Here is a 24336-nt window from a genome sequence, read left to right as displayed (position 1 = left end):
TGATCAATCTTCCATTCATTTGTTTATTTTTAATTGGTGCCTTATAGATATACATAAAGATGGAGGCATTGTAATACACACACACACACACACACACACACACACACGGTAATTTTTTAAAAATTCATTTCACTTTTTCTCCCTTTTCCTTCCCCTACTCCCTCACCCTCAATCTCCTTTCACTCCACTGATCTTTCTTCTAACTTTATAATATGCAATCCCCTCACTTTTTAATACTTCTTACTTTGCTTTACCTTCTGTGTATGAGAGAAAATATTTGGCCCTTGACTATTCTGAATCTGGCTTATTTCTCTTAGCATAATGTTCTTCAGTTTTATCCATTTATTAGAAAATGCCATAATTTTGTTTTTCTTTATGGCTGAATAAAACTTCATTGTGTATATATACAGCCTTTTGTAACCCATTCATATATAGATGGGCACTTGGGCTGCTTCCATATCTTGGCTATCATGAGTTGCGCTGCTATAAACATTGATGTGACTGTATCACTATGGTATGCTGATTTTAGTTCTTTTGGATAAATAATGATTGGGATAGCTGGGTCAGTTATTCATGTAAAATATTGGTTAGCCCAATAGCTAAGTTGTGGAACTATCCCATATAACCATCAACAAATAAATGAATAAAGAAAATGTGGTCTATATATACAATAGAGTTTTACACAGCTGTAAATAAGGATGAAATTATGGTATTTGCCATTTAAATGGATAAAATTGGAGAGTATCATGTTAAGTGAATAATTCAGACTCAGAAAGTCAATGATCCAATACTTTTTCTCATACACAGAAGTTAAAGCAAGATGGGGGTTGGGGGGCTAGCCAGGCACCATGGTGCACACCTGTAATCCTAGCGGCTTGGGAGACTGAGGCAGGGGGATCACAAATTCAAAGCCAGCCTCAGCAAAAATGAGGTGCTAAGCAACTCAGTGAGATCCTGTCTCTAAATAAAATACAAAATAGGATGAGGATGTGGCTCAGTGGTCGAGTGCCCCTGAGTTCAATCCCCAGTACCCCCCAAAATAAATTAATTAATTAAATAAGGGGGAAAGGTAGAGGACACTATGAAAACGGAAGGAAGATCTATGGAGTGGAGGAGGGGTTTTAGGGGAAGACGCAGGGATGTGAAAGGGAAGGAACAGCAGAATGAAGTCGACCAAATTATGCTATGTGCACGTGTGAATGTACCACCATGGATTCCACATGTATGAATATTTGTAAAGCACCAATTTATAAAAACAATAAATAGATGGGGGGGGGGGAAGATCAGTGGAGTAGAGGAAGGGTAATGGTGAGCAAGGGGAAGGAAAAGAGGAGTACTAGGGACTGAACACAGAATAAATTATATTCCATGAATGTGTGATTATGTCAAAATGAATCCCATAATTATTTATAGCTATAATGTACCAATAAAAACAAAACAAAACAAATGGCTTTTAAAAATCAAGAAAAACATGTTAAATACATGCCTATAATACCAGCAACTGGAGATACAGATAGGGCCTGAGGCAGAAGAATTGCAAGTTTGAAGCCAGTCTCAGCAACTTAGTGAGATTCTGTCTCAAAAACTAAAATTAAAAGTACTGGGAATGTAGCTCAGTAATAAAGCACCCCTGTGTTCAATCCCCAGTACCAATCTTAATTATTGTATTGTCATTTATTGAAAGCAGGACAAATATGTCAGTCCTCTTGTTATAGCTTATATACCAATCTTTTATACATTTAACAAGTGCTCTGAATAAATATTTCTAAAATTTATATAATTCTAAGTTATAGTTCATTATCTAACTGGTTATTATAAACACATGGACAAACCTAAATGTACTCTTTGCACTCATTTTCCTAAAACTTTGCTTCAAAAAAAATGAATGCTTTTGGCAAAAACACTAGAAATAATATTCTAGATGTATTATCAAAATACCAACTTCTCTAGAGAAAGTCAGAACAGCTACTTCACTTGTAAATCAAATGATACCATCATATACATTTGCTGGCCAACTATAAAAAAAAAATCTATATATCAGATTTTTCTATTTGCTTTGACAGCATTAAAATTCTTAAAGAAGTCCCAGCTCTATATCCATAATGTGATAAGACTTAAGACCTCAGTGTTTTAAATATGCTCCAATCAATGGGGCAGATTGCTGAAGAGGTCATCACAATCTCATTAGGCCAGGAACACTAAGAAGCATTTTAATCAGTGTTTCTATGGGACATCTTTCAGATGATTGTGAATTTTGGTTGAAATCCACTGGATCCATTGATTATTAGGTGACATCTGCTGCATGCAAATGACTGGCTACAGGAGTGGCAGTGGATGCTAAATACTCTTGCACTTTGCAATTTAATGTATATTTTAATGAAGTGAACAGTGAGATTCCTGACAGGCATCAGCAACTTTGAAATAGTCTTCCAAATTTCTCATACATTTTGAAAGTAATGAGATTTGTTCCATAAAGTGATCAAATTTATGCCATAAATTATCTACAAAAGAAGAGCACTTCATAAAGCAGTAGTTTTTCCTTTGTGGAGATCAGATTTTAAATAGTTATTTAATGGGATTTTTTTTTTTTTTTTTTTTTTTTGGTAAAAAGCAAACTGAGCTGTATTTTCTTTGATAAGATTTGGCCATTATCAAAGAAATGAAGCACCACAATGCATTAAAAACCTTATATCACTTGATCAGAAGAAAAGCATTGACATGATTAGTGTGCTAAGACTCGGCGCTTAGAATTTCCATCAATTTTTGTGTCCATCTCCTCAGCTTTCAACAGTATTAGCCAAGGGTTTTCTAGGAAGCAAGTTTTGTTCCTCAGACTAATCAAGCTGTATTTTGTTGGACTTGGTACTCTAACTCATCTTTTAGGAAAATGAACATGTTTAAAATCAATGCTTTTTCCTGGAAAAAAATAAAATATACTAAAATAATGTGCTTAATAAGCAAATATTTAAACTTGACACACATTATTAATGAGACTAGCTTTTCTTAAGACTCTTTAGCAATACCTCTGTATGTATTCATGTCTTAATTTTAGTTAGCATAGAATTTTCTAATGCAATAAAAACTCTGTAATCATCTACTATTAGATAACCTGGTCAATAGAGTGCTGGAAGATTGGCTTACTTGTGATCTGCACAATGAGTGTTAAGAGTTTAAAACTACCTTCAGAGAATTAGTTTATGTTTATCGTCACAATATTGGAATCCAAACAGTTATTTTATGACTTACAGTCAGAAATCTGTTTCCCCAAAGTAGCCTCTACAACATTTTCTTCTAATTTCACAATTGAGAACCCTGAATTTATAACAAACACTGTCATCTTAGCCTTCATCAAATTTAAATGGTACTGCAATGTTTCTGGTCACTAAACACACCTAATAAATTAAATATAATACAAAGATCTCATCCTTTTCATGCCTGATGAACATAGATGAAACTGCCTAAAGGTGTGACTTCACAAATATGAAAACAGATTCTACATAAATGAGTATGTCTTTGAATTAACAAATACTTATTGCATTCCTATCATGTGCTAAGATGACTTCTAAGTGCAAAAGATGCAGCAATGAACAATATATCATTTGTATGTGTGTGTGTGAATATATATATATATATATATATATATATATATATATATATATGTACACACACACACACACACACATATATATACATGTATCATTATATCAATAAGTAGTTGCGAATCTATAGGGATAGCAGACAAGAGCAAATAAAAACTAAGAAGAAATTAGCAATAATAATTCCAGGAACAGAGAAGATAGTTTCTGAATGGATAGCAGGATGTGCAGAGATGATGGAGGGACTGGATTACCTGGGTGGTCCAGGAAAACCTCCCAGGAATGTGGCATTTGAGTTGATTCTTGAATGACAACACTGCAGGAAAAGGAAATAAATTTTGGGCCTTTCTTTTTCCTTTTTTCTCTCTCCCTCCCTTCCTTTCTCTCTTTCTTCTTTCTTTCTTTCCTTCCTCCCTTCCTTTTCATTAATGATTTACAATAAACACTTTAACCATTCACAGCTACTCTTTATTTGAGGCTTTTTTATTTTTCAGTGTGTTTCTCACGTGATTAATTCTATCAGCTCAAAAATCCTCCCACCAATCCAAATCCTGGAAAACCTTATTGCAACCTCTTCCATAACGAGATTTCATTTTGAGTAAAAACAAAGAGCAAATCATAAATATTGCTTTAAAATATAATCTTATACTTTCAGTTTTCTACCTTTTAGATGTCTTTCAAAAAGCCACCAGTGACTAAGTATACAAGTGAATAATATTATGATCTATTTTTATGTGCCTCATAATAATTCTGTGAGGTTGCTTACTACTTTTTACTCCCATTTTATGGAATAAGAAATTAAGGCAAAGGAAGATTATATAGTTTCCCCAACATTTATAGCTAATCAGTAAAGCACCTGAGATTAGAATGCTTGTTTTTACGATGATAGCACAGTCACATAGAGTCAACTAAATGAAGCATTTTTTTTTCTAATTTCACAAATTGAGAACCCTGAATTTATAACAATATTGTCATCTTAGCCTTTATCAAATTCAAATAGTATTGCAATGTTTCTGGTCACTAAACACACCTTGTAGACAATGGCCTTTTTCTTCTGGGTACTGTCTGAACAATGCCAGTAACAGCCACCAAGTAATTCACAATACCTTTATGAATGTCACATGGAACAAATATTCAGGCTCTCCTCAGTTGTGGATAAATAAATCCTGGTGTATTCAGAGTACAAAATAAGTTCCCATTTCTATAAGCATGTGGAAAATGTCATGCAACCAGTCAGCGTAACATCTTTTATTAATCCTAATTTGACCTTCAGTGATACCCACAGTAGCTTCTAAATTGTCAAAAAGAATATATTTGACAATTTTTCTGATATTATTCAACTACTCCAGTAACCCAAGTTATTAGTTCACAGGCTGCTTCTACATTTTAATAACTCCTGGAGCATTTCATTGTTTCCAAGATTCTGGTATCTCCCCTCCAATTCTCCAAAAACTCAAAAAAATCACAATGACTAAGATTTCAGCTAGAAGATCTTCAGAAGTTAACTGTCTTGAAACCAATGTGTATTGCTGTTTTCCCAAATGCCAACAGGGAAAGTTTGAATATTAGTCACCCAAACCAATATTTGAGAGTCTCATATTGCTCTTGATTCCTTCATATTCATCTCTAGTAATATATATGTCAGGAAACTCCTTTGTAATCTAGAGACATCTATGATGCCATTTGTCATACAAGGATGTATTCAGCAATGGGAATTACAGGTAAAACAGTCTCTGCTTAAATGTAGCTCCTCATTAGATATTCAAAAACACTGAGATGGAGGTAGAACAGATTTATAACACGTATGTAGTATTCAAATCATCTAATATATACACTAAAACTTTTGATCTTTAATCACAATTTCAACTAAAATTTATGGCAAGGTATATATAGTAAATGTTACTTTAGTTTCAAAAGATTACATATAAATAAAGTGTTCCCTAAGATTTCATAGAAGATTCTGCTTTGCTTGTATAAAATTTTATAATGGTATCATTTGATCACCTGACTTACCAAATATCTGGGTGACAAAAGTCATGTCTTAGTCATAATATCACATGCTTTTCTAAAAAAAAAAAAAAAAAAAAGACTAATAAGAATAATTTTTTCTAACTACAGATTCTAACACTCTGTTCCTCTAAAGATAGTTTTATTCTTTAATCTTTGATTTTTATAGGAACTTTTTCAGGTTTAATCTATAGTTTTCACATTGAAGAACCCAATAAAAGGAAATGTGTAACGAGCTCAGTTCTAAAGATATAAAGATTTATCCAAAGCACCAAACCAGTCAGAATTTTACACCATAAGGTGGGAAGGATTTTAAAAGTCTGAACTTAATGTCAAAGTGGCATACTACTGCTCATTCCTAGTAACTTTCCGCTACTTAAGCAATATCTTTTTAAAATTGGAAGGGAAGGCGGGGGCAACAAGGAAAGTCAAATTGAGAAAGATAATGACAATAGGGTCAGAACTGGTAAGCTATGAAAGCAGAGAGGCTTGGCAAGGCAGGTGAGGATGGAAAAGGACTTTAGCATGGGCATCAATGGATTAACTTTCATGGAGTTTTCAGAGTTGGAGCAGAGATTCATGGAGGCTTAAGATGTGAAGAAATAAATTGAAATACAGAGTTTTTATATTTATTTATTGGCAACTGGGAATTTAACCAAGGGTGCTTTACCAATGAGGTATATCTTCAATCCTTTTTTAATATTTTTTTTAAATTTTGATACAGGGTCTTGCTAAGTTGCTTAGGGCCTAAGTTGCTGAGGCTGGCCTCAAACTTGCAATCCTCCTGCCTCATCCTCCCGAGTTGATGGATTAATAGCAAGCATCACCATACCTGGGTAAAGATGTTTTTTTTTTTTTTTTTTTTAATTAATGAAAAGAGGAAATAACATGAGATTCTAGGGGAGAAACAAACAAACCACAAAATATAAATAAAACCAAGTTCAGGGCATGATTAGAAGCTACCAATAATTAGAGGGATTTTTTAATGTTTTTTATTACTCAAAATCCCCTTTAAAAATCACCTTTTGACCTTAGTCCTTCCTCAGCATATTTCTCAAAATAAATATAGTCTGTCTTTGCTGTGCTTCCTGAAAGCACTCCTTTGCATTGACAAGGAGAGGGAGACGCCTTCTGATCAGTGTCCTTGGGGACCTTAGTTATCTTAATGGAGCTTGCAAACTATGGGGCAATAAAGGAGCCCCACTCTCCATCTCTGTTAACTACTATGCTGTAGAATCAAGTGGAGCTTCAAGAAAACCCTAGCCCTTGGGATACCATAATAGATTCCTCCGAAAATGCTTATATACAACTCACCACATAGTGGAGAGCATAATTGTGCCCTTCAACAAACTTGTTGTTGGATTAAGAAACAGCATTACTTTGTAATGGATTGTATGGCTAATTATTTTGTTCAGAATAAATTTGATAGCAAAATAATTAAAGTTAGATTTTCATTCTTCAAGCACAAAGCAAAGATGAAATGAATTTTTAAATAATTAATCGAAATGTTTTCACTCCCTCAGACTGTCTGGGTCAGAGAGCACCAATATGACCCAAATTCTCAGGTCCAGGAAAATATAAGAACTGACAGGGATCATGGGCAGTAGCCACAGAAACAAAGAAAGGGGGTTCATTAACACATTTATGGGTGAAGAACTGTGGCATTGGGTAGGGGGCAGAATTTTCTAAGACCAAATAGCTTGATTGAGAAGTATGTGCTTGTATAATTTCTGAGACCTCCAAGTTTTCATTTCAGAAATCTAAACCTTAGTTTCATGAGAAAATAGAGCTAGAACTTGTACAGTATGTAAAACTAACAGGCTTTCCACTGCTTTATTATTTGTGATATAGGCAGTTTCTAGAAAGGAAACAAAAAAAAAAAATCTCCAACTCACTCTTGGTTGGTAAGTAAAGATAAAATTTCCTTTTCAGCCCATTAATATTTTTTTTTCTCTTAATTAATCACTTTTCAATTCCGGTCTCAGAATCTTGACTTAGATAGTGGCTTTTTAGGTCAATCGATTTTAGTTCATTCATAAAAGCAAGCAGGCAAGATGAAAGACATTCACTAAATCTTTCAAAAGTCAGTGTCTGTATTCTGTATGTTTGGATCCCAAATGCAATCTCCTCTAAAATTCACATTGAAAAAATGCCATTCAGAGACTAGGTTGGCTTGAAAAAGAGTTTTTACAAAGGATAAGGATGTGTGCTTACCATTTTCTTGTTTCCAAGTAATTCTCCTCTTTCTCAGGAAGGAAAAAATGACAAATGGCAAGAACTATTACATATGTTCCAATATCATTCTTATTTGCCAGAGGACGGCAAAGCAATCCGTGCATCTGGAAACCAGACCACAAGATGACATATTAGATGTCCAAACATTTCTCTGGAAACGTAGGGACAAAGATGTAAGAAAAGTCAATCCATGAGTGCTCTAGTTATTCACGGCAATCTGAGCTGTGCATGGCAGCCCACCTTGGCTTGGATGTTCAAATGAACTTCCATTGGGGGAGAATGATCATACACATGGTAAATGGAGTTAATTCAGTAAAGCCAATATAAACACTGATGTTTTTGTCTTCTGACAGCATATGAATGTGCAAGCATTAAGTTATAGGAGAAAAGGGGCTAATTTTAGATTTGTTCCTAGCCCTCTCCATGTGAATGGTGTCGCTGTGAGCCCAGCAATGAAGTTCACTGTGTTGTAGCAGACTGCGCAGTTCCTGAGTGTGTCAACCCAGTCTATGAACCAGAACAATGTTGTCCTGTCTGCAAAAATGGTAAGACCACACTGCATTAGCTTTCAAAGAGGGGTTAGTGCAAAATATTTCACTACTGCACACCATTCAGTGCAAGAGCCCTCTAAGATCTGCCTGTGGCTTTTCAATATGGGCATAGCCAATTTATATTTTTCTAAAGCCTAGAAATGAAAATAAACCAGCAATGGGTTTTCATCTGGGGAATTAAAGCTCTTGTAAGCTGGCTTGGTTGTGATCCTATTGCTTATTGTTGATTTATAAGTAGGCTATTGGAAAGGACACAGTAGCATCTTTTTATAGTGATTGCATTTTTCTCTCTTGTGGGGCTTATGGAGCAGTTCCCCCAATATCATAGTGCACAGTACATCCCGGAAGAGAGAGCAGGGTGAATGTCAGGTATTTTGCTTTGGGCATAAATTAAGACATCAGGTTTAAATTCAAAATATCACAGAAATACAAAGTCAATTATCCATGTACTTAAATTTAAGTAAGACTCAATAGTTTAGGGATATTTTTTCTAGGTTTTGATTAGAGTAGAGCCTGGTTCCTATGAAAATTGTCATGGAGGAGGAGTTGATTTATTGATAAGGTTATGGATTCATTTATGTACCTCATGGGATGGAAAGGTTGAAACAGCTCTGATATCCTATTCACCCCAAGTCACATGCTGCTGCAGAGGAGACAGTGCAGTACAAGAAACCTGGGACAGCGAGATGGCATATCAACAAAGCCTAGAGCAAGCTCTTTCTAGTGACCATGTTCTATCAAAAAAAAAAAAAAAAAAAAAAAAAGAATAATACATCATTCAGCCACATTCCACAAATGCCGCTTTCCTTGGGGGAAAAAAATGGCTCCAGCCCTTAATTAAGCTGAGGTCACTTAATCTAATGCTGAATCCCTATACCCTTTCTTGAAGTAACAGTGGTCATCTTCCTCTATGATACATTATTTTGTTCTAAATTTGGAATTTTGTAAACTCATCTACTAATCTTTCCCTTTTTGGAAGGATAATTAGTGAAAAGTAGCATCAGGTTATTTAAAGACAAAACAAAAGTGCTCTCGTTGTTTTTATAATATATTTTGTGTTTTGGTACCTTCTCAAAGGACTTACAATGAGCCCTTCTTACATTTTTTACACACATGAATTTGACTGTCTCTGATCGCATACATCCATTATGTTAAAATATTAAAGTACTCACCTGACTTCTCTTTCTTCTTATCCAACTGACTTGTCAGGATGACCATCTCTCTGATTTAGAGGATTGAAATAAATATCTTCCTGTAGTTCTAATCCATCTGACACATGCAAAAATATCAAATTTAAGACTTTATATCTTTAAAAAGATTTTGAAGAAACTGGAAAAGCCATAGGAAAGAACAATAAGATGATTTAATGGTTGAAAAATAGGACCTATGAGGATTGGCTGAAGGAGTTAGCATAATTTGTCCTGGAGAAGGGAAAGCTCAGGGGAGACCTAACTGTCATAAAGTATATGAATGGTTAGTCTAAAGTAGAAGAGGACTTGTTATTTTTCATTTTCTCCAAGGATAAAAAGAAGAAAAACTCAGCTTCCTAATCAATCTTTAAAAATAGGATTGACAAGTCTTTGACTGAAGACTGTTCACTTTTTCTAGAAGCAACTGTCTAAAGAGATCCTTAAGGATCTTTTCTTCCCTAGGTGGCTCTGGTTAACTTTGTCTCACTTTTAAGGTAAACACAATTATAGTTAAAAACTTGTCTAAAATACCCAGTATGTTCATTGAATTACAGCATCTTCACCATGTATTTATAATACAATTTTTATACATGCCTCTAGTACATCATCCTAGCTACACTGTACCAAAGCCTGAAATATCTACAGTTATGTCAATTGCTAAATCAGACACTAAAAACTAGTCACATTTAATTTGATGCCATGCAAGATTAACCTGTTCCTATCGCATCAGAATAGAGTTTTGTTTTCAGATGAAAACTTTAGTACAAAAGTGGACAACAAATGAACTTTAACTAATCAATAAATTAGTTAACAAAGTAGTAATCTTGGTGTCCCTAATAAACAGATGTTGAATATACAAGGTACATTAGTTAAATTTTCTGCCTTTTTTTTTTTTTTTTTTTTTTTTGGTCCATAAAGCAGTATAAAACGGTTACTCCTGCTTCCTCTTGCTACTTTAAACAAACTTTCTCTTATTTTTTATAGGGGAAATGAAACTGGATTAAAATTAAAGCAAGACTAATTCTTTCTGTTAAATAACATTAAAAGATGTTATTTTTGCTTTACTATTAAATGCCACTAATTAGTCACTTGTGCCCCAAACGTGAAGTACAATCAAAATAAATGAACAGCATTTCAAAGACCACTGAAAACTCTTGTGACCAGGATTTTTCTTAAGGAAACAGACTAAGTCTCAATACTTGCTCTATTTCTAAGACTAGCTAATAAAACAAAAGCAGATGTCCCATATACAGAAGAGATAGAAGGATAATAAATGTTTATCATGATGAAGTATAACCAGGATCATTTCTTAAATTTCCAATACATTATAAGTTTATCTTACTACATATAAGATGATAAATTTTACCATGATAGTTTAAATTATTTTAAAAGTATTTTCTTAGTAAAAGGAAAGCAACAAGATAAAAATGTACCCTATGAATTCAAGTAGATGCAATGGATTTTAATTTGTATGTAGTCTTATTACAATTTCTTAAAACTTCATAAATATTGATGGTTTTGGATGGCAAATATTTTCCATTTGCATAAATACCGATTGTCTTGGCTGTCATATTCTTTTTATTTTTTATTTTTTGCATATCAAGATAGTATTTCCTGCCTTTCTAAATTAGAACTTGCCAAGAGCAAGAGGCATTAAAGATATAAACTATAAGTTTAAAGTAATAGAATCTATCTCACCTAAACTTAAACTCAATAGTTAACTAATACAAAAATGCTTTCTTTAAGATTGTGTAAGAGCAAACACAACAAGGAAGCCTAATAATATGTACATCATTTTCTCAGAAAATAGGAGTCACCCATTAAAATATAGCAATTATCTCCAGAAATAGGTATTTTTAATATCTGAACTGGGCCCATGGGTGTGGCTTACTAGTAGAGTGCTTACCTGGCATGCAAGAAGCCCTGAGTTTGATCTGCAGTACCCCCCACCAAAAAATATAGAACCTATAAGGTGATATACTCTCTAGATTAACAATGGTAAACTTACTTTATTTTTAGGATTACAAAAAAAAAAATTAAAGGAATAGGCTTATAGAAATTTTCTCTATTTGAAGATTAAAAAAAAGAAAATGTTAAATTTCCCAGTCTCAATGATTACCTCAAACAGGATTTCCAAAGGTTATTTATGAATATAGTCAAACCATAAAATATATGCCATTCTTATTGAAGTTAGTTCAACAAGAAGAAAGACTATCAATTTAATTTGAATAAAATAAATTAAAATATTAAGAAAAGATGTGAGAAAAACAGGGGTAATCTTTCATTTGGGAAAGATTGAGGGAATTAGCATAGAAATTGATCGTTTTCTACAATATTATTAAACTTTTACTTCTCGTTCCTCTACACGTCTGCAAGAGCTGGCAATCCAAATGCCTTCCTGAAAAAATCTGACATTTCCAGATTGTTTTTCTTTCCCTAAGATTGTATTATTTTGACCTAAGTTTCAGCCTCAGGCCTTTCATGTGAATTAACGAGAACTCTTTACAGCTTTTGTCTTCATAATACGAAAAAAAAAAAAATCAGCACAGTATCTGCTTAAAGAAAGTATTCTAGTTCACAATGTCATATAAGTACTTAAGCATTTGAAAATTGATCATACATTTGAATAGTAATATATGTGTGTATGTACATATGTATTTATACATACATATTTAGCCAAGAATGCATATTAATTTTTAAATGTGAACTGATATTAATTCAACTTCTAGCTCTGTAGCCATTCATTTCATTTTTAATTGTCTACATATGCTAATATTTTTGTTCCTAGTCATTAAAAATTCATGGTCATAGACTGCCAAATATCTGAATTAAAAAAATAAAGTACACGGCCAGTTATTGAAATAATTGATCATTAGACCATCCAAATAACTAACTGCGTTTTTTTTATATCACATCAGTTTGTATGTCAGTGAGTTTTATATTTTCAGTGACTATATTTTGGTATATAGTCAGTCATTATTCAGCGTTCTGAAGGAAAAGTTACTTCATGAAAAAATGGAAGAGACAGGATGTTCTGCCATAATCCTCTATACACATTAAGTGAAGCGTATCCATCTCCCTTCTAACTAAACTCAACATGACATGAGCTCTGTCCAAATATTTAATTTCATGTCCCTTACTCTCTTCTAGTTTAGTGGTGATACAAATAAGGCAGCAAGTATACTAGCTAAGAAGGTAAATACAAAGGAAGAGGTCAATAAAGGGTACAGACCATGCACAAAACGAAAAGGACTTTATAGATATCCAATTCTTTCTCAAGGTACTGGGAAGACATGTTTGCTGTATACAATTGTTAATATCTCTAAAATTTAATGAGCTCCTCAAAAGAAAAAAGAAAAACAATTCCATATGGTAGGAAATGAGCAAAGAATATATAAAGGAAATTCACTGAAGAAAACTAAAATGTCTAATAAATTAGGGAAAATATGCTTAACAAAAAGGGATAGAAATTAGAACAATGAAATACCAATTTTATATTGATATTATGAAGTTGAGACAACTTTTAATAAGGCACTTTCTTTTTTTTATTAGTTGCGCATCACAATACAATGATCTTGACATATCATACATTTGAATCAAATGGGGTATAATTTCTCATTTTTCCAAATATAAAGGTTGCAGAATCACCTTGGTTATACAGACACGTATCAGAATTTTCATTTCACTTAAACTCAGCAATTTTACCTCTTGTAGTTTGTCCCACATTCAGCTATACAATTTTCTCTGCATTTTAAGAGTGAAAGTTTGGGAGAAAACCTAACAGTCCTTCAATGAGATAATGAAATATATTGCACCCTTTAAAAAGACATTACTGATATGTTTCCTGCCATGTTAAATATACTATATAAATTATACATCTTAAATGATATATATTTAAAACATTTTTAAATAAGGTACAACTTTAAATAGATAATAAGTTGTATGTCCATAGGAAAAGAGCTAACTAAATACTCAGTTGAATGATAGCAATGATTCAATGGTTACCTATGGGGAGTACAAGTGAGAAGGTGAAGGGGTAGAGAAAAGAACTGAAATCTTTAATATATGTATTAATGTAATATAATAAATCCATTATACTCCATTATATATTTAATTTCATGTATGAAAAGTACGATGTTGATACAAACCAAAGATTACAAACTAAAATTGAAGCTAAAGCGCCACTCTTTGTGATTATTAATGAGAAAATCTAAAATAAAAATACAATTATAAAACCCTGATTTAAATGTGTGGCTGGTAGATTTTACAAGGGGAAAACAGTTCATGTATTGTATACTCTTATCACTCATGGTCAAGGCAGCATTCTTCAATGAATTACATGAACATTACTGCAGCAAAGTATGTGATAGTCATATTAAAAACAATGAGAAAATATAAAGAGGAATCTCACATCACTCACACCAAGTTTTAATTCCAAATAAATTTTGGTATCATAGAGAAATTGGGTTATGAGAGATTGTGGGAAAGGGATTATACATTTTGTTATCAAACAGAAACTAGCAGCTTGTTAATTATTACACATCCTGACCAAGTGGGATTTGTCATAGGTTGGCAAAGAGAATTTAATATGAGGAGCTCTGCTACTATAATTTGTCCTAAAACTAAATTGTGAAGAAAAGTCCCATTATTATTTCTATCTGCAATTAAAAGATATTACCTATATCAGCAAATGCTAGTGACAAAAACTCTTGATAAAATATATAGATAATTTTTTACATGATAAAATATATCTATCTCATTCCTGAAGGTCAGAATCATGTTTAATAGGTAAATTCTAAAGATATTCCTTACAAAATTAAGTATAAGATAAGGGTACCTAGATAGATAGATACTAGTTAAAAAATAAGAAAAGAGAAGGCTCAGAAGAAAAATTGGAAATAAGGAGATGAAACTGTTACCATTTACACATGATATGATTTGTACACTTAGAAAATTCATGAAAATAGACTATTATAAATGACAATTTAATCCACTGTCATGTACAACTATGAAGAATCAATAAAAATGAGAACTTAGTAAGATAATAGGGTACATTATAAATGTAAAATATCTACAATATATACATATTTTTGTACATGTATGATAACTTATGATATTAAAATAAAATTGTGGTATTGGTGCATGATGCAAAGATACCAATGACGTAAAATAGAAAGTTCATAAGTAGAACTACCAACATGAGAAAATTTAGTATATGATGAAATCATATTTGAAATCATTGGAGGAGAGATGACTTGTAGAAGAAATGGTGTTGGGACAACTATGTAGCTATCTGAAAAAATATTTTAAATTCTTCTCCCATAATTCAGGGAAAATTTCAATTGAACAAAGATTAAATACAAATAATTTTCTGAAAAATTACAAAAAGTCTAGGTGATTTGATTTATAATCTTGAATGGATAGACAAAACCTTCTATATTCTAAAACAAAACAAGATTTAAAAAATCACAAATCGAATCTAGAGGAAGGGAATATTAACTTTATATGTAAGCAACTGATTCTCCAACATATATAAAGAACTCTTAAAATTAATAAAGGGAGAGTCTAATGACTATTTTTAAAATGGGCAAAGTACTTCAAAAGGAATTCCAACGATAAAGAAACAAAAATGGCCCTTCAACATGTAAAATGGCTCAAATCCATTTACAAGAAGGAAACCGCAAATGAAAAATTGATACCAGTTTTTTTTTTTCTTTCACCCAGCAGATTGGAAAAAACTAGGTTAAAAATTCACTTGGTTGGGTAAATCAGGCATTCTTTCATACTGCTGGTGGATTACATAAATTGGTACAGCCATCATGGAAGAAAATTTGACAGTGTGTAGAAATACCATATGTAATACATAAATATATCAGATATATAAGTGGATATACCTTTTGCCTTAAAAATTCCCCATATATTTAAAAACTTGCGGAATGACAAATGAACAATGTTGTTCATTTTCTTTCTTGTGCTTTTAGGGTTTTCTGATTAATGAGACACAAACAGAAAAGTTCTAGAAACAGCTATAGATCTAAATTTTCTTTTAATATATTATCAGTTGATAATTAAAAAAAAAGAGTTTATTCTCCTGGAACTACTCAGTGAAACATTTTATTGGATTATAATTTAACTAACTTCCACTTACTTTTAGGTCTTCATCTCCTATAATGAAATTTAAATTTTAATATCACCTACTTCAAAATTATGAAAGCAATAGAAATCTATCAACAGTAGATAACTGACTACTTTTCAAATAAAAGGAAGAACATTAAATAAATAACATTTGGGAGAAATATGTATATTTTATAAAAATCACAAAAGTTTACTAAGAACTATAAAAAATAAAGTATATCAGGTTTCTAAAGCTGCAAACTCAAATTAAGTTGCTATTTTCTAATGATAAATTTAAATAGAATTATCAAATTTTCTATGTGGTGTCGTTTTTAAAATAATGCAACAAAATAATTATTTCCTGTGGAAAATACATGAATAAGGATAATAGTTGAAAAAAGGATGCATTTGATGGAATGTGGATATTAATCTACTAGCTACATTAAAATAGTGTATAAAGTTATAATTTTAAACAGTGGGATACTGAATCTGAAATAAACAGAAGTAATAGAAAGTAAAAATGCAAGTCAGATGTATATCACAATTAAAAAAAATTAGTACATAATTAAAATGACACTGAGTATCTGATGAAAAAATGCATCCTAGAAACACATTCAGAAATTTCATCATGTTTTTAAAAAATGAAATTACATACCTAACTGATTTATTATATAAAACAAATTTCATTTGAATTAAAAATTAAATTTCAAAAATTAAATCTTAAAGGAATTTTTAAATGATATAAACATTAACTTTTCCTTAGGATATGAAAATTCCTCCTAAACATATAAGCAAATAAAGGATTTCTCAAAGGAAAAAGTGCAAATGTATGTTAAGTAATACATAGTTTCATTTGTAAGTTAAAAAGAAGATAGTCTCTAGGAAAGGGTGAAATGCAGCAGACATTCTCATACATTTCTGGTGAAAATAAATGAAATACCCCTTCTGAAGGGCAATAAAAATATGTATACCCATGAGCCAGCAATAACACTTTTAGAAAGAGATCAAAAAGATATATTTAGATAAGAATATAAAAATGTACATATAAAGATATTTAGTACAAAGTTGTTTTATAATAATACATATAAAACCTAAATGCTAAATATTGAAGAATAAAGTGACTTTTAAAATCCATTATATCTACATGAACAACTAAAAAAATTATTACGAATAATATTTTAGGAAAAAATTGTGCACATCTCTCCCCACAAAAAATAGATGATCAGAATATATTACTAAATTTAACTACTAGGAGATGATAGTCTCACATACACATATATTTTGTCACTGTTTTTGTTAAAAGGAAAATATATCTGTAGAAAAAAAAAAAAACTAGAAGAAAACATGCTAAAATGTTAAAAGTGCTTAATTCTAGACAGTAAGCTAATAGATGATTTTACTTTCTCTTTTTGCTAGCCTATATTTTCTAAATCTCTTACAGTAAACATATTATTCTTGTGACTTAAAATTACTATTTAAAATAGAAAATGGAAAAATTTATAATCCAGTTGATACAAACATTTTCCTATTTTTATAATTAAATTATTAAGGACATGTCACTTACTAAAAATGACACTATGATTCCTTATAATAATTTGTACTCGGTAAATTAATTAACTAACTAATAATTTCTACCACTTGACTTTTCAACTCCTTTAACATTGAGATTCTTTTAAAAGCGTTTGGAAAGCTTCATTGCCCGTTTTATGCACCTATTAGGGAAATCGTTAAAATATTCACTTAAGCATATCCATTTACACTTCTGTGAAACTATTTTGATATATCAGCCTCAATTGCATGCAACTCTTTCACATTTATTTAATATTTTCTCACTTCCTCTAATTGTCTTGTGTAGACAATTAGTAACTAGCAAAACATAGCCATAAAACAAACACTCTGAAGATGAAAAATGTGCTGGGAACTGCACAGCACATATCCATTGGCTGTAGAGACCCTGAAACAGTTCATGATGAAAGCAGGTCTATGAAAGGCAGTTTCAAAGTCTGCATTTCATTGACTCCTCCACTGAAGGTCAGAATTATCATATTCTTGTAGAGTAGATGTCAAAACAGAGTAATTATAAATAGCTCTTTTAATGAGCCACAACAACAATTTCCTATTTCTTTCATAAAGCTTCCTTCAAAATATGAAAGGAAATATTTATATTTATATTCTCTTAGACCAAAGGGATTCCCTTTTAATTCATCAGCAAACTAGCTTTCAGAAGCATTATTTCACAATATTGACACAATGAAAATTAATGCCACATTCATTTCCTGATAATCACGTCTCCTCTATAATTACCCAAACTACATGGTCTTTAAGAAAATGTAGAAAGGAAGGCCCACACATGATAAAAAAAAAAAAAAATTATTTATTTTTCTCTGTGTTTCTCCTTAGCACATGGGAAATGCTTACAGATTGTATTTTCCGTACATAAATGTTTGCGGCTTTGAGGCATACACCTTCTTCCCTGAGAACAGACAAATGAGGAAGCTGCACTGTCTCCTTCACGTGCCACATAGGGCCTTACTCCTCAGTGCTCCACTCCACAGGGCACTTGAGGTATCCGAAGAAATGGGCTGAACACAGATAATGTCTTGCTTCTGAACATTCATAAAATCTTGAAGAGAATCTGGCTCTAACAGTATCCAGGGCTACTGTTTAGTGTATCCCCCAGAGCCTATTCTTAAAACCACCTTGTGTCTTATTATAGCAACTCTTTTCAATTATCACTTAAAAAATAGAATATTACATTTTCTAGGATTGTAGCCTGTAAACTCTAATAAACCACCCTTGTGAATGGTGGATAGTAGAAAATAGGCAACTGGAATCATCCACCAGTTTCCTTAGGAGTTGATGTTATAGTTTCAGAAGTCATTAGATGGGATGGTATGTGACCAAGAAGCCAAGGTTTTGGGTCTTGTCAAGAGTCATGTACATCTAGAAATAATTTCATCTCTCTGGGGGGCTCAAACCATTGGCTCTGGGAGAGTCTAACTAAGGGGCAACACCATTGCTCTTTCTCAGGAATGGTGGACCACCAGTCAGTAACATTCCCCAATCTCCCTGCTCATGCAGCCTAGACACCCATTTAACTCTAATAAGCACCCAAGACCAAGTGGTCACTGTTCCTGCCAAACACACAGGTTAGGGCACATAGCCTCCTTTCATCCAGGGCACCTGCCTGATATAGACACACTAAGAGGACCTTCTTCATTTCATATCAGAATTGCTACATAGGGGCCCAGACTTTGCAGGGAGCTGGAGTTCAGACTGAGGTATGCCCCATCATAACACATTCCTCTTTAATATTCAGTGTTAACACTTTGGACAGTCATATCAAATTCACACGAACACACATGTGTGTGTGTGCAGTAATGTGTTCTTGGCCTTGTTTGAATGCGATTGTCGTCAAGAGCACTGGGGCCTGAGAAGCCTAGAAAGCCTCACTTCCTCTTAGGATCTCCTCCTCAAGAGTTACAAAACTCACAGAAGCAAGAGTCTGATGGATACTCCCTCAAGCACAGTTTACTATTCTCACAGATAAGACCAAGACTTCTTAGGCCTTCTGACTCCCTGCTAAAGAGTGGGCCACAGAACTCTGGGCACTCCTGCAAAGATCCAACCCATCCTTCCCAATTGTCACAGCCTAACCTCAGCATCTGGCTTGAGACTCTTAGCACTCACCTCAAGGTGTCCTGTTTTCCTGCTTTTCTCAGATACCTCCAGAAGTCCAGGACCAAGGGGTCACCACTCAACCACCAAGGAGTTATGAGCTGACATCCCAAGCCATCACTTTCTATTCCCTTTCCCTGTCTCATTATCCTCCATCCCACCTACTCTCATATAAACAAGTATGTATGCCACTCATTCAGGTGCTGTCTCACCTTCTCACATGGTTGCCATCAACATGAGGGTGAAGTTTTCTGTTTAATTCTCTGGTGTATTCTATGACAGCATGTTATATTCAAATATATGCATTTTAATAAATGAATAAACAAACACCTATATTGTGACTTCATCAGAGCTGTAGTTAAAAAATAAATTTGATTTTTATTTTAAATTATCTTTAAATATATTCAACTTCACACAGAAGAGTTTCCATATGGAAAATCTGGCATGCATTAAGAAGTCAGAAGAAAGATGCTTCTCAGATTTTTCCTAATTAAGCTTGGTTTGGTTTACCTCTAACATTAGCCTGCCTATCTGCATTATCTGATGAGAGGCATGGCAAGGTGATCGAGGACAAACAGGGTGACTGTCAGGGAAAACCAAGTCCAGCTTCAAATTGTACTGCTACACAATCTCACTGTGGACACCTAAAACTTCTGATGGTTAAGAACAGACTTCATGTACTGTGTCGGTCACTTTAGTGTAAAATCAATATTCCACTTTAGCCAGTATTATTCTTAATGATGTATTTTATCTAATTGTAAAGATTAAGTAGTTTAATGCTTAAAAAGCACCTAGAACACATAAGGATTAATAAATGAGACCTAGTGTTACTTTTACCTAGCAGTGAGATCAATTATAGTCATTAAACCAGACGTAAAGAAACATATCTGGAAAGGGCAACAGCATGGACTACCAGTATGCATCTCCCAGCATTCCCTACTCTATAACTCCCAGCATTCCTTCTCTATAACTCACCCTTCAGGTACCTAGCACAGGTATCCTCTCTTCTCAGGGACCATCCTTCCTGCTGTCTCTTTGCCATGCAGGCTGTGTTCTTCCCCATGTTGAAACTAACTCGGCCTGTATTTTGTGACTTAGTCACCTGATAAGCTCCAGAACACTCAACACTGGTATACAATACATAACAGGTGTCTTTAATGCCTGATGTCCCAGCTTTTAGTTATGTTAATTATGAAAATTTTAGAAAAGAAAGAGTTTATGAGTGCTAGAGTATTTATGAATGTGTGGCCATATGTGGACATGACCTGCAGTACAATAAAGGGGCACCATTCTGATGGGTTCAGCAGCTTTTTACATGGTATTAGATGGTTTTGCAAAGGGCACTCATTGGATTTCTTTAGAAAAGTGATGAGCTTTGATAAAACATGATTTGAAAATATTTGGTAAAATCATCTGAACTTAATGTGAAGATAAGAAACAAATTCAGAAAATGTGCCTGAATATCTGGTTGGAGGGATAAAACCAATTGTAGGAGATAACATTTAACTGTAGAAATCAAATTATGCAACTGAAAAATAAATCGGGAATATAGCATACAACCAGGACAAAGGAAACTCATTAACCAATACCCCTTCTGGCATACAGTGATTGGAATCCTCCAGGAATGGATGTGGCTGAGGCAGTAAGCCCTTGCAGTAAGACCTCTGATATTTAAATGTTGCTCTGAGCTGCTTCAAATCAATCTATCAGAAACAGTAAATCTCTTTTGAAATCATGTTTATGGCTGGATGCCCCTCAGTTGAGGAAAGGGAACTAGGAAGCTGTTGCATGCATACTTATTTTTGCTTACATGTGCTTCATTTCTACAAGGCGATGGCACAGAGCGGCCATAAATGTTGCAGCTTGCCAGGGTACATAACCAGCCAACCCAGATCCTCCCTCCCTTTAACCCCTCACTTTTATGGGTCTTGCAGAAAGGTCCATAAAGCAACTCACCTGCCTTCTGGAACGCTAAGCTCAGTTAGTTTCCATCACCATTAAGTGACAAAATAGTCAGCAGTGTTTGAACATCCAGAGCTTGAAAGCCTCCTTGCTTCAAATTTCTATGTCAGGATTTAAATTAGGGGCAAGACACAGGGCACAGGGACTGATGTCACCAGTTTAAATTGAGAGATTCTTTGCGTCTGCTTTTGCTTTGTCTGGCTTTCTTGGATTTGATGTGATGATTTCTTTGAGCACAGAGAAGGATGACATGGAAAACAACACAGTTAGAATACTGCTGTGAAAAGGAGGGCACAAGAGTCCTCCAAGCCAGAATTCCTGCAGGTTGATGGGAAAAACTTAATTGGATTCTGTTTCACCTCCCAGTAGATGTAACTGTCAGGTTTCTGAGCTGAGCATAGAAACTAGCCCCCTCTGCAAAGCCATCTGATAACAGCTGAAAAGCTGCTGAACCCATCAGAATGGTGCCCCCTCTACTGTACCACAGGGCATGTCCATATACATCCAGACATTTATAAATACTCTAGCACTCATAAGCTCTTTATTTTCTAAAAGTTTCATAATAAATATAACTAAAAATTGGAGGGAAATAGCTGGGACATCAGGCATTAAGGACACGTGTTATATATTGTATACCGGTGATGAGCGTTTTTGAGCTTATCAGGTGACTAAGTCAAAAAATACAGGCCCAGTTAGTTTCAACATGGGAAAGAACACAGCCAGCATGGTAAAGAGACAGCAGGAAGGACTGTCACAGAGAAAAAGGGATACCTGTGCTAGGTACCTCAAGGGTGAGTCATGGAGCAGGGAATGCTGGGAGAAGGGAACAGAGAGATGCATACAGGTGGCCTATGCTGAAGGAAACAGTTGTCCTTTCCAGACATGTTTCTCAATGCCTGGTCTAATTATGATCATTGATCTCACTACTAGTTAAGAGTAACACTAGCCCTCATCTATTAAGCCCTATGTGTTCTAGGTGCTTTGCAGGCATTAACATATTTAATCGCACAACAATCTTATAAGGGGAAACAGTTATATTTATCAATTGGTGGGGGATGAAACTGAAGTTCAGCTAAAGGAAGAAAATAGCCCTAGCATATACCTCTGAGATTTAAACTTTACTCTTTCATACTTCAAAACTTATGTTCTTAACTAGCAGTTCTCAAAGAGGAGTTCCAGAATTATCCAAGAACTAGTCAGAATGCAAACTTTTGAGCACATCCCAGATGCATGGAACAATACATTCTGGGGTGGGACCCGCCAGTCTGTGTCTTAACAAGCTCTCCAGGTGAGTCAGAAGCTAGGAGTTGAGACCATATGGTTCCTTTCAGGTGCTCGTTAAGGAGTCTGTTCTTTCAAATGAAGAATTTGGTGTGGAGGGGGAAAGCAGAAGCTGAAATTGTTATCACCCATTAACTACCTGAGAAGAAGTTATACCAGGACAAAAAGCAAAATGAGGAAGGAGAGAAAAGACACAAAATGCCCTGGAGTCAAAGCAAGGCCACTGTGTTGATGAGGAAGGGTGGTAAACACCAACAGGGACAAAGGCAGATTCCCCAGGGTCTGCAAGTGGAAAGAGTGGGAGATGCCAGGAAGTTGCATTCAAGACTGTCAGTCAGTCATTCTGAACAGTCATGACATTCTGAAGACAAAGCCATAATCAGTGAGAGGGAAAGCCAATAGATACTTCTAAAAACAGCAAAAAAAAAAAAAAAATGAAATAAAGCAGAATAATAAAAGGAAAGGTTGTGTGAGATGAGCATAATGGTTGCTGATTCATTCATCATTCATTTTTGGTCCTTTTTCCCTGATCTAAAGTAGAGATTGTTTCAAGTGAATTGTTGTTTCTAGATTAAGTCATGGTAACCATAATATTTTCAAGTCATAATTTATCTAAGAACATTCCAATCCTTTGAACAGTTTTACTGAGGTATAAATGACATAGAATAAATACAATTTTAAAGCATGGAATTTGCTGTTTTGATGTATGTGTGCCTATGAAACCATTATCATAATGAAGGTAGGGCACATACCCACCCTCCCAAAACTCTCCTTCTCTTCCGTTCTTCTCTGCTCCATCCCATACCAGTCAACCTTTGTTCAGCACTCTGTCCTCATACATCATTTTGCAACTAATAGGATTTTGCATAAGGAGAATTATTTATTATATCCTGTCTTCTATCTGACTTCTCTCACTCAATATAATTATTTTAAAATTCATCTGTGTTGTGACACATATCAATAGTCTGCCCTTCTGATTGCTGAGTAGTACATTGAATCACTATAACACAGTATGATTTATTAGTTCCCTCACTGGTGGACATTTGAGATGTTTCTAGTTTTTGATTATGTTACCACAAACATTCCCACACAAGTCTTGGCATAGATGTAGACTTTCTTTTCTATTGAAACTACCTAGGAATCAAATGCTAGATCATATGTTTGTGTATATTTAACTTTTTTTTAATGCCAAACTGATTCAGGGTGGCTGTACCATTTCAAATTTCCATAAAAATGTACGAGACTGCCATTTCCTCCACATCCTCACCAATGCTTGGGATCAGCAGTTCTGTTTAATTTTAGATGTTCTAGTTAAAATATATTTTTATTTAATTGTGATGTTAAAATACATTTTTCCAAGTTCCTTTTGATGAAAAGTAACTTTTCAATGCAATTTTTCCATCTATATATGTTTGGTGAAATGTCGGTTCAAATCATTTGATCAATTTTTTTAATCATTTGTTGTTTTATTATTGTATTTGGAGAGTTCTTTATATATTTTGGAGACATATTAGATATATGCTTTGAAACTATTTCCCAACTGTTCATGGTATCTTTTTGTCCTATCCATTAAGTGTCTTCTGAAAAACAAAGGTTTTTGATTATAATGAAGCTGAATTTATGAATGTTGTATTTTGTGAATTGTGCTTTTGGTTATAACAAAGAAATCTTGATCCTACCCCTAGGTTAAGAAGTATTTTTCTTGTCTTCTCCTGGAATTGT

The 24336-nt window shown here is 33.8% G+C and overlaps 1 protein-coding gene across 1 annotated transcript in view; it reads left to right on the top strand.

Moving 5' to 3' along the window:
• The window catches only part of Vwc2l (von Willebrand factor C domain containing 2 like), a 145676-nt gene that overhangs the window by 16050 nt on the left and 105290 nt on the right, over positions 1 to 24336 (top strand). Inside the window, exon 2 of the mRNA XM_027941960.2 lies at positions 8254 to 8383. Within this exon, the coding sequence (XP_027797761.1) occupies positions 8254 to 8383 (130 nt within the window). The remainder of the gene's footprint in view (positions 1 to 8253; positions 8384 to 24336) is intronic.

Source organism: Marmota flaviventris, chromosome 11 (assembly GCF_047511675.1).
Source record: "Marmota flaviventris isolate mMarFla1 chromosome 11, mMarFla1.hap1, whole genome shotgun sequence".
Taxonomy (NCBI): domain Eukaryota; kingdom Metazoa; phylum Chordata; class Mammalia; order Rodentia; family Sciuridae; genus Marmota; species Marmota flaviventris.
This window is presented reverse-complemented; position numbering and strand designations above follow the sequence as displayed.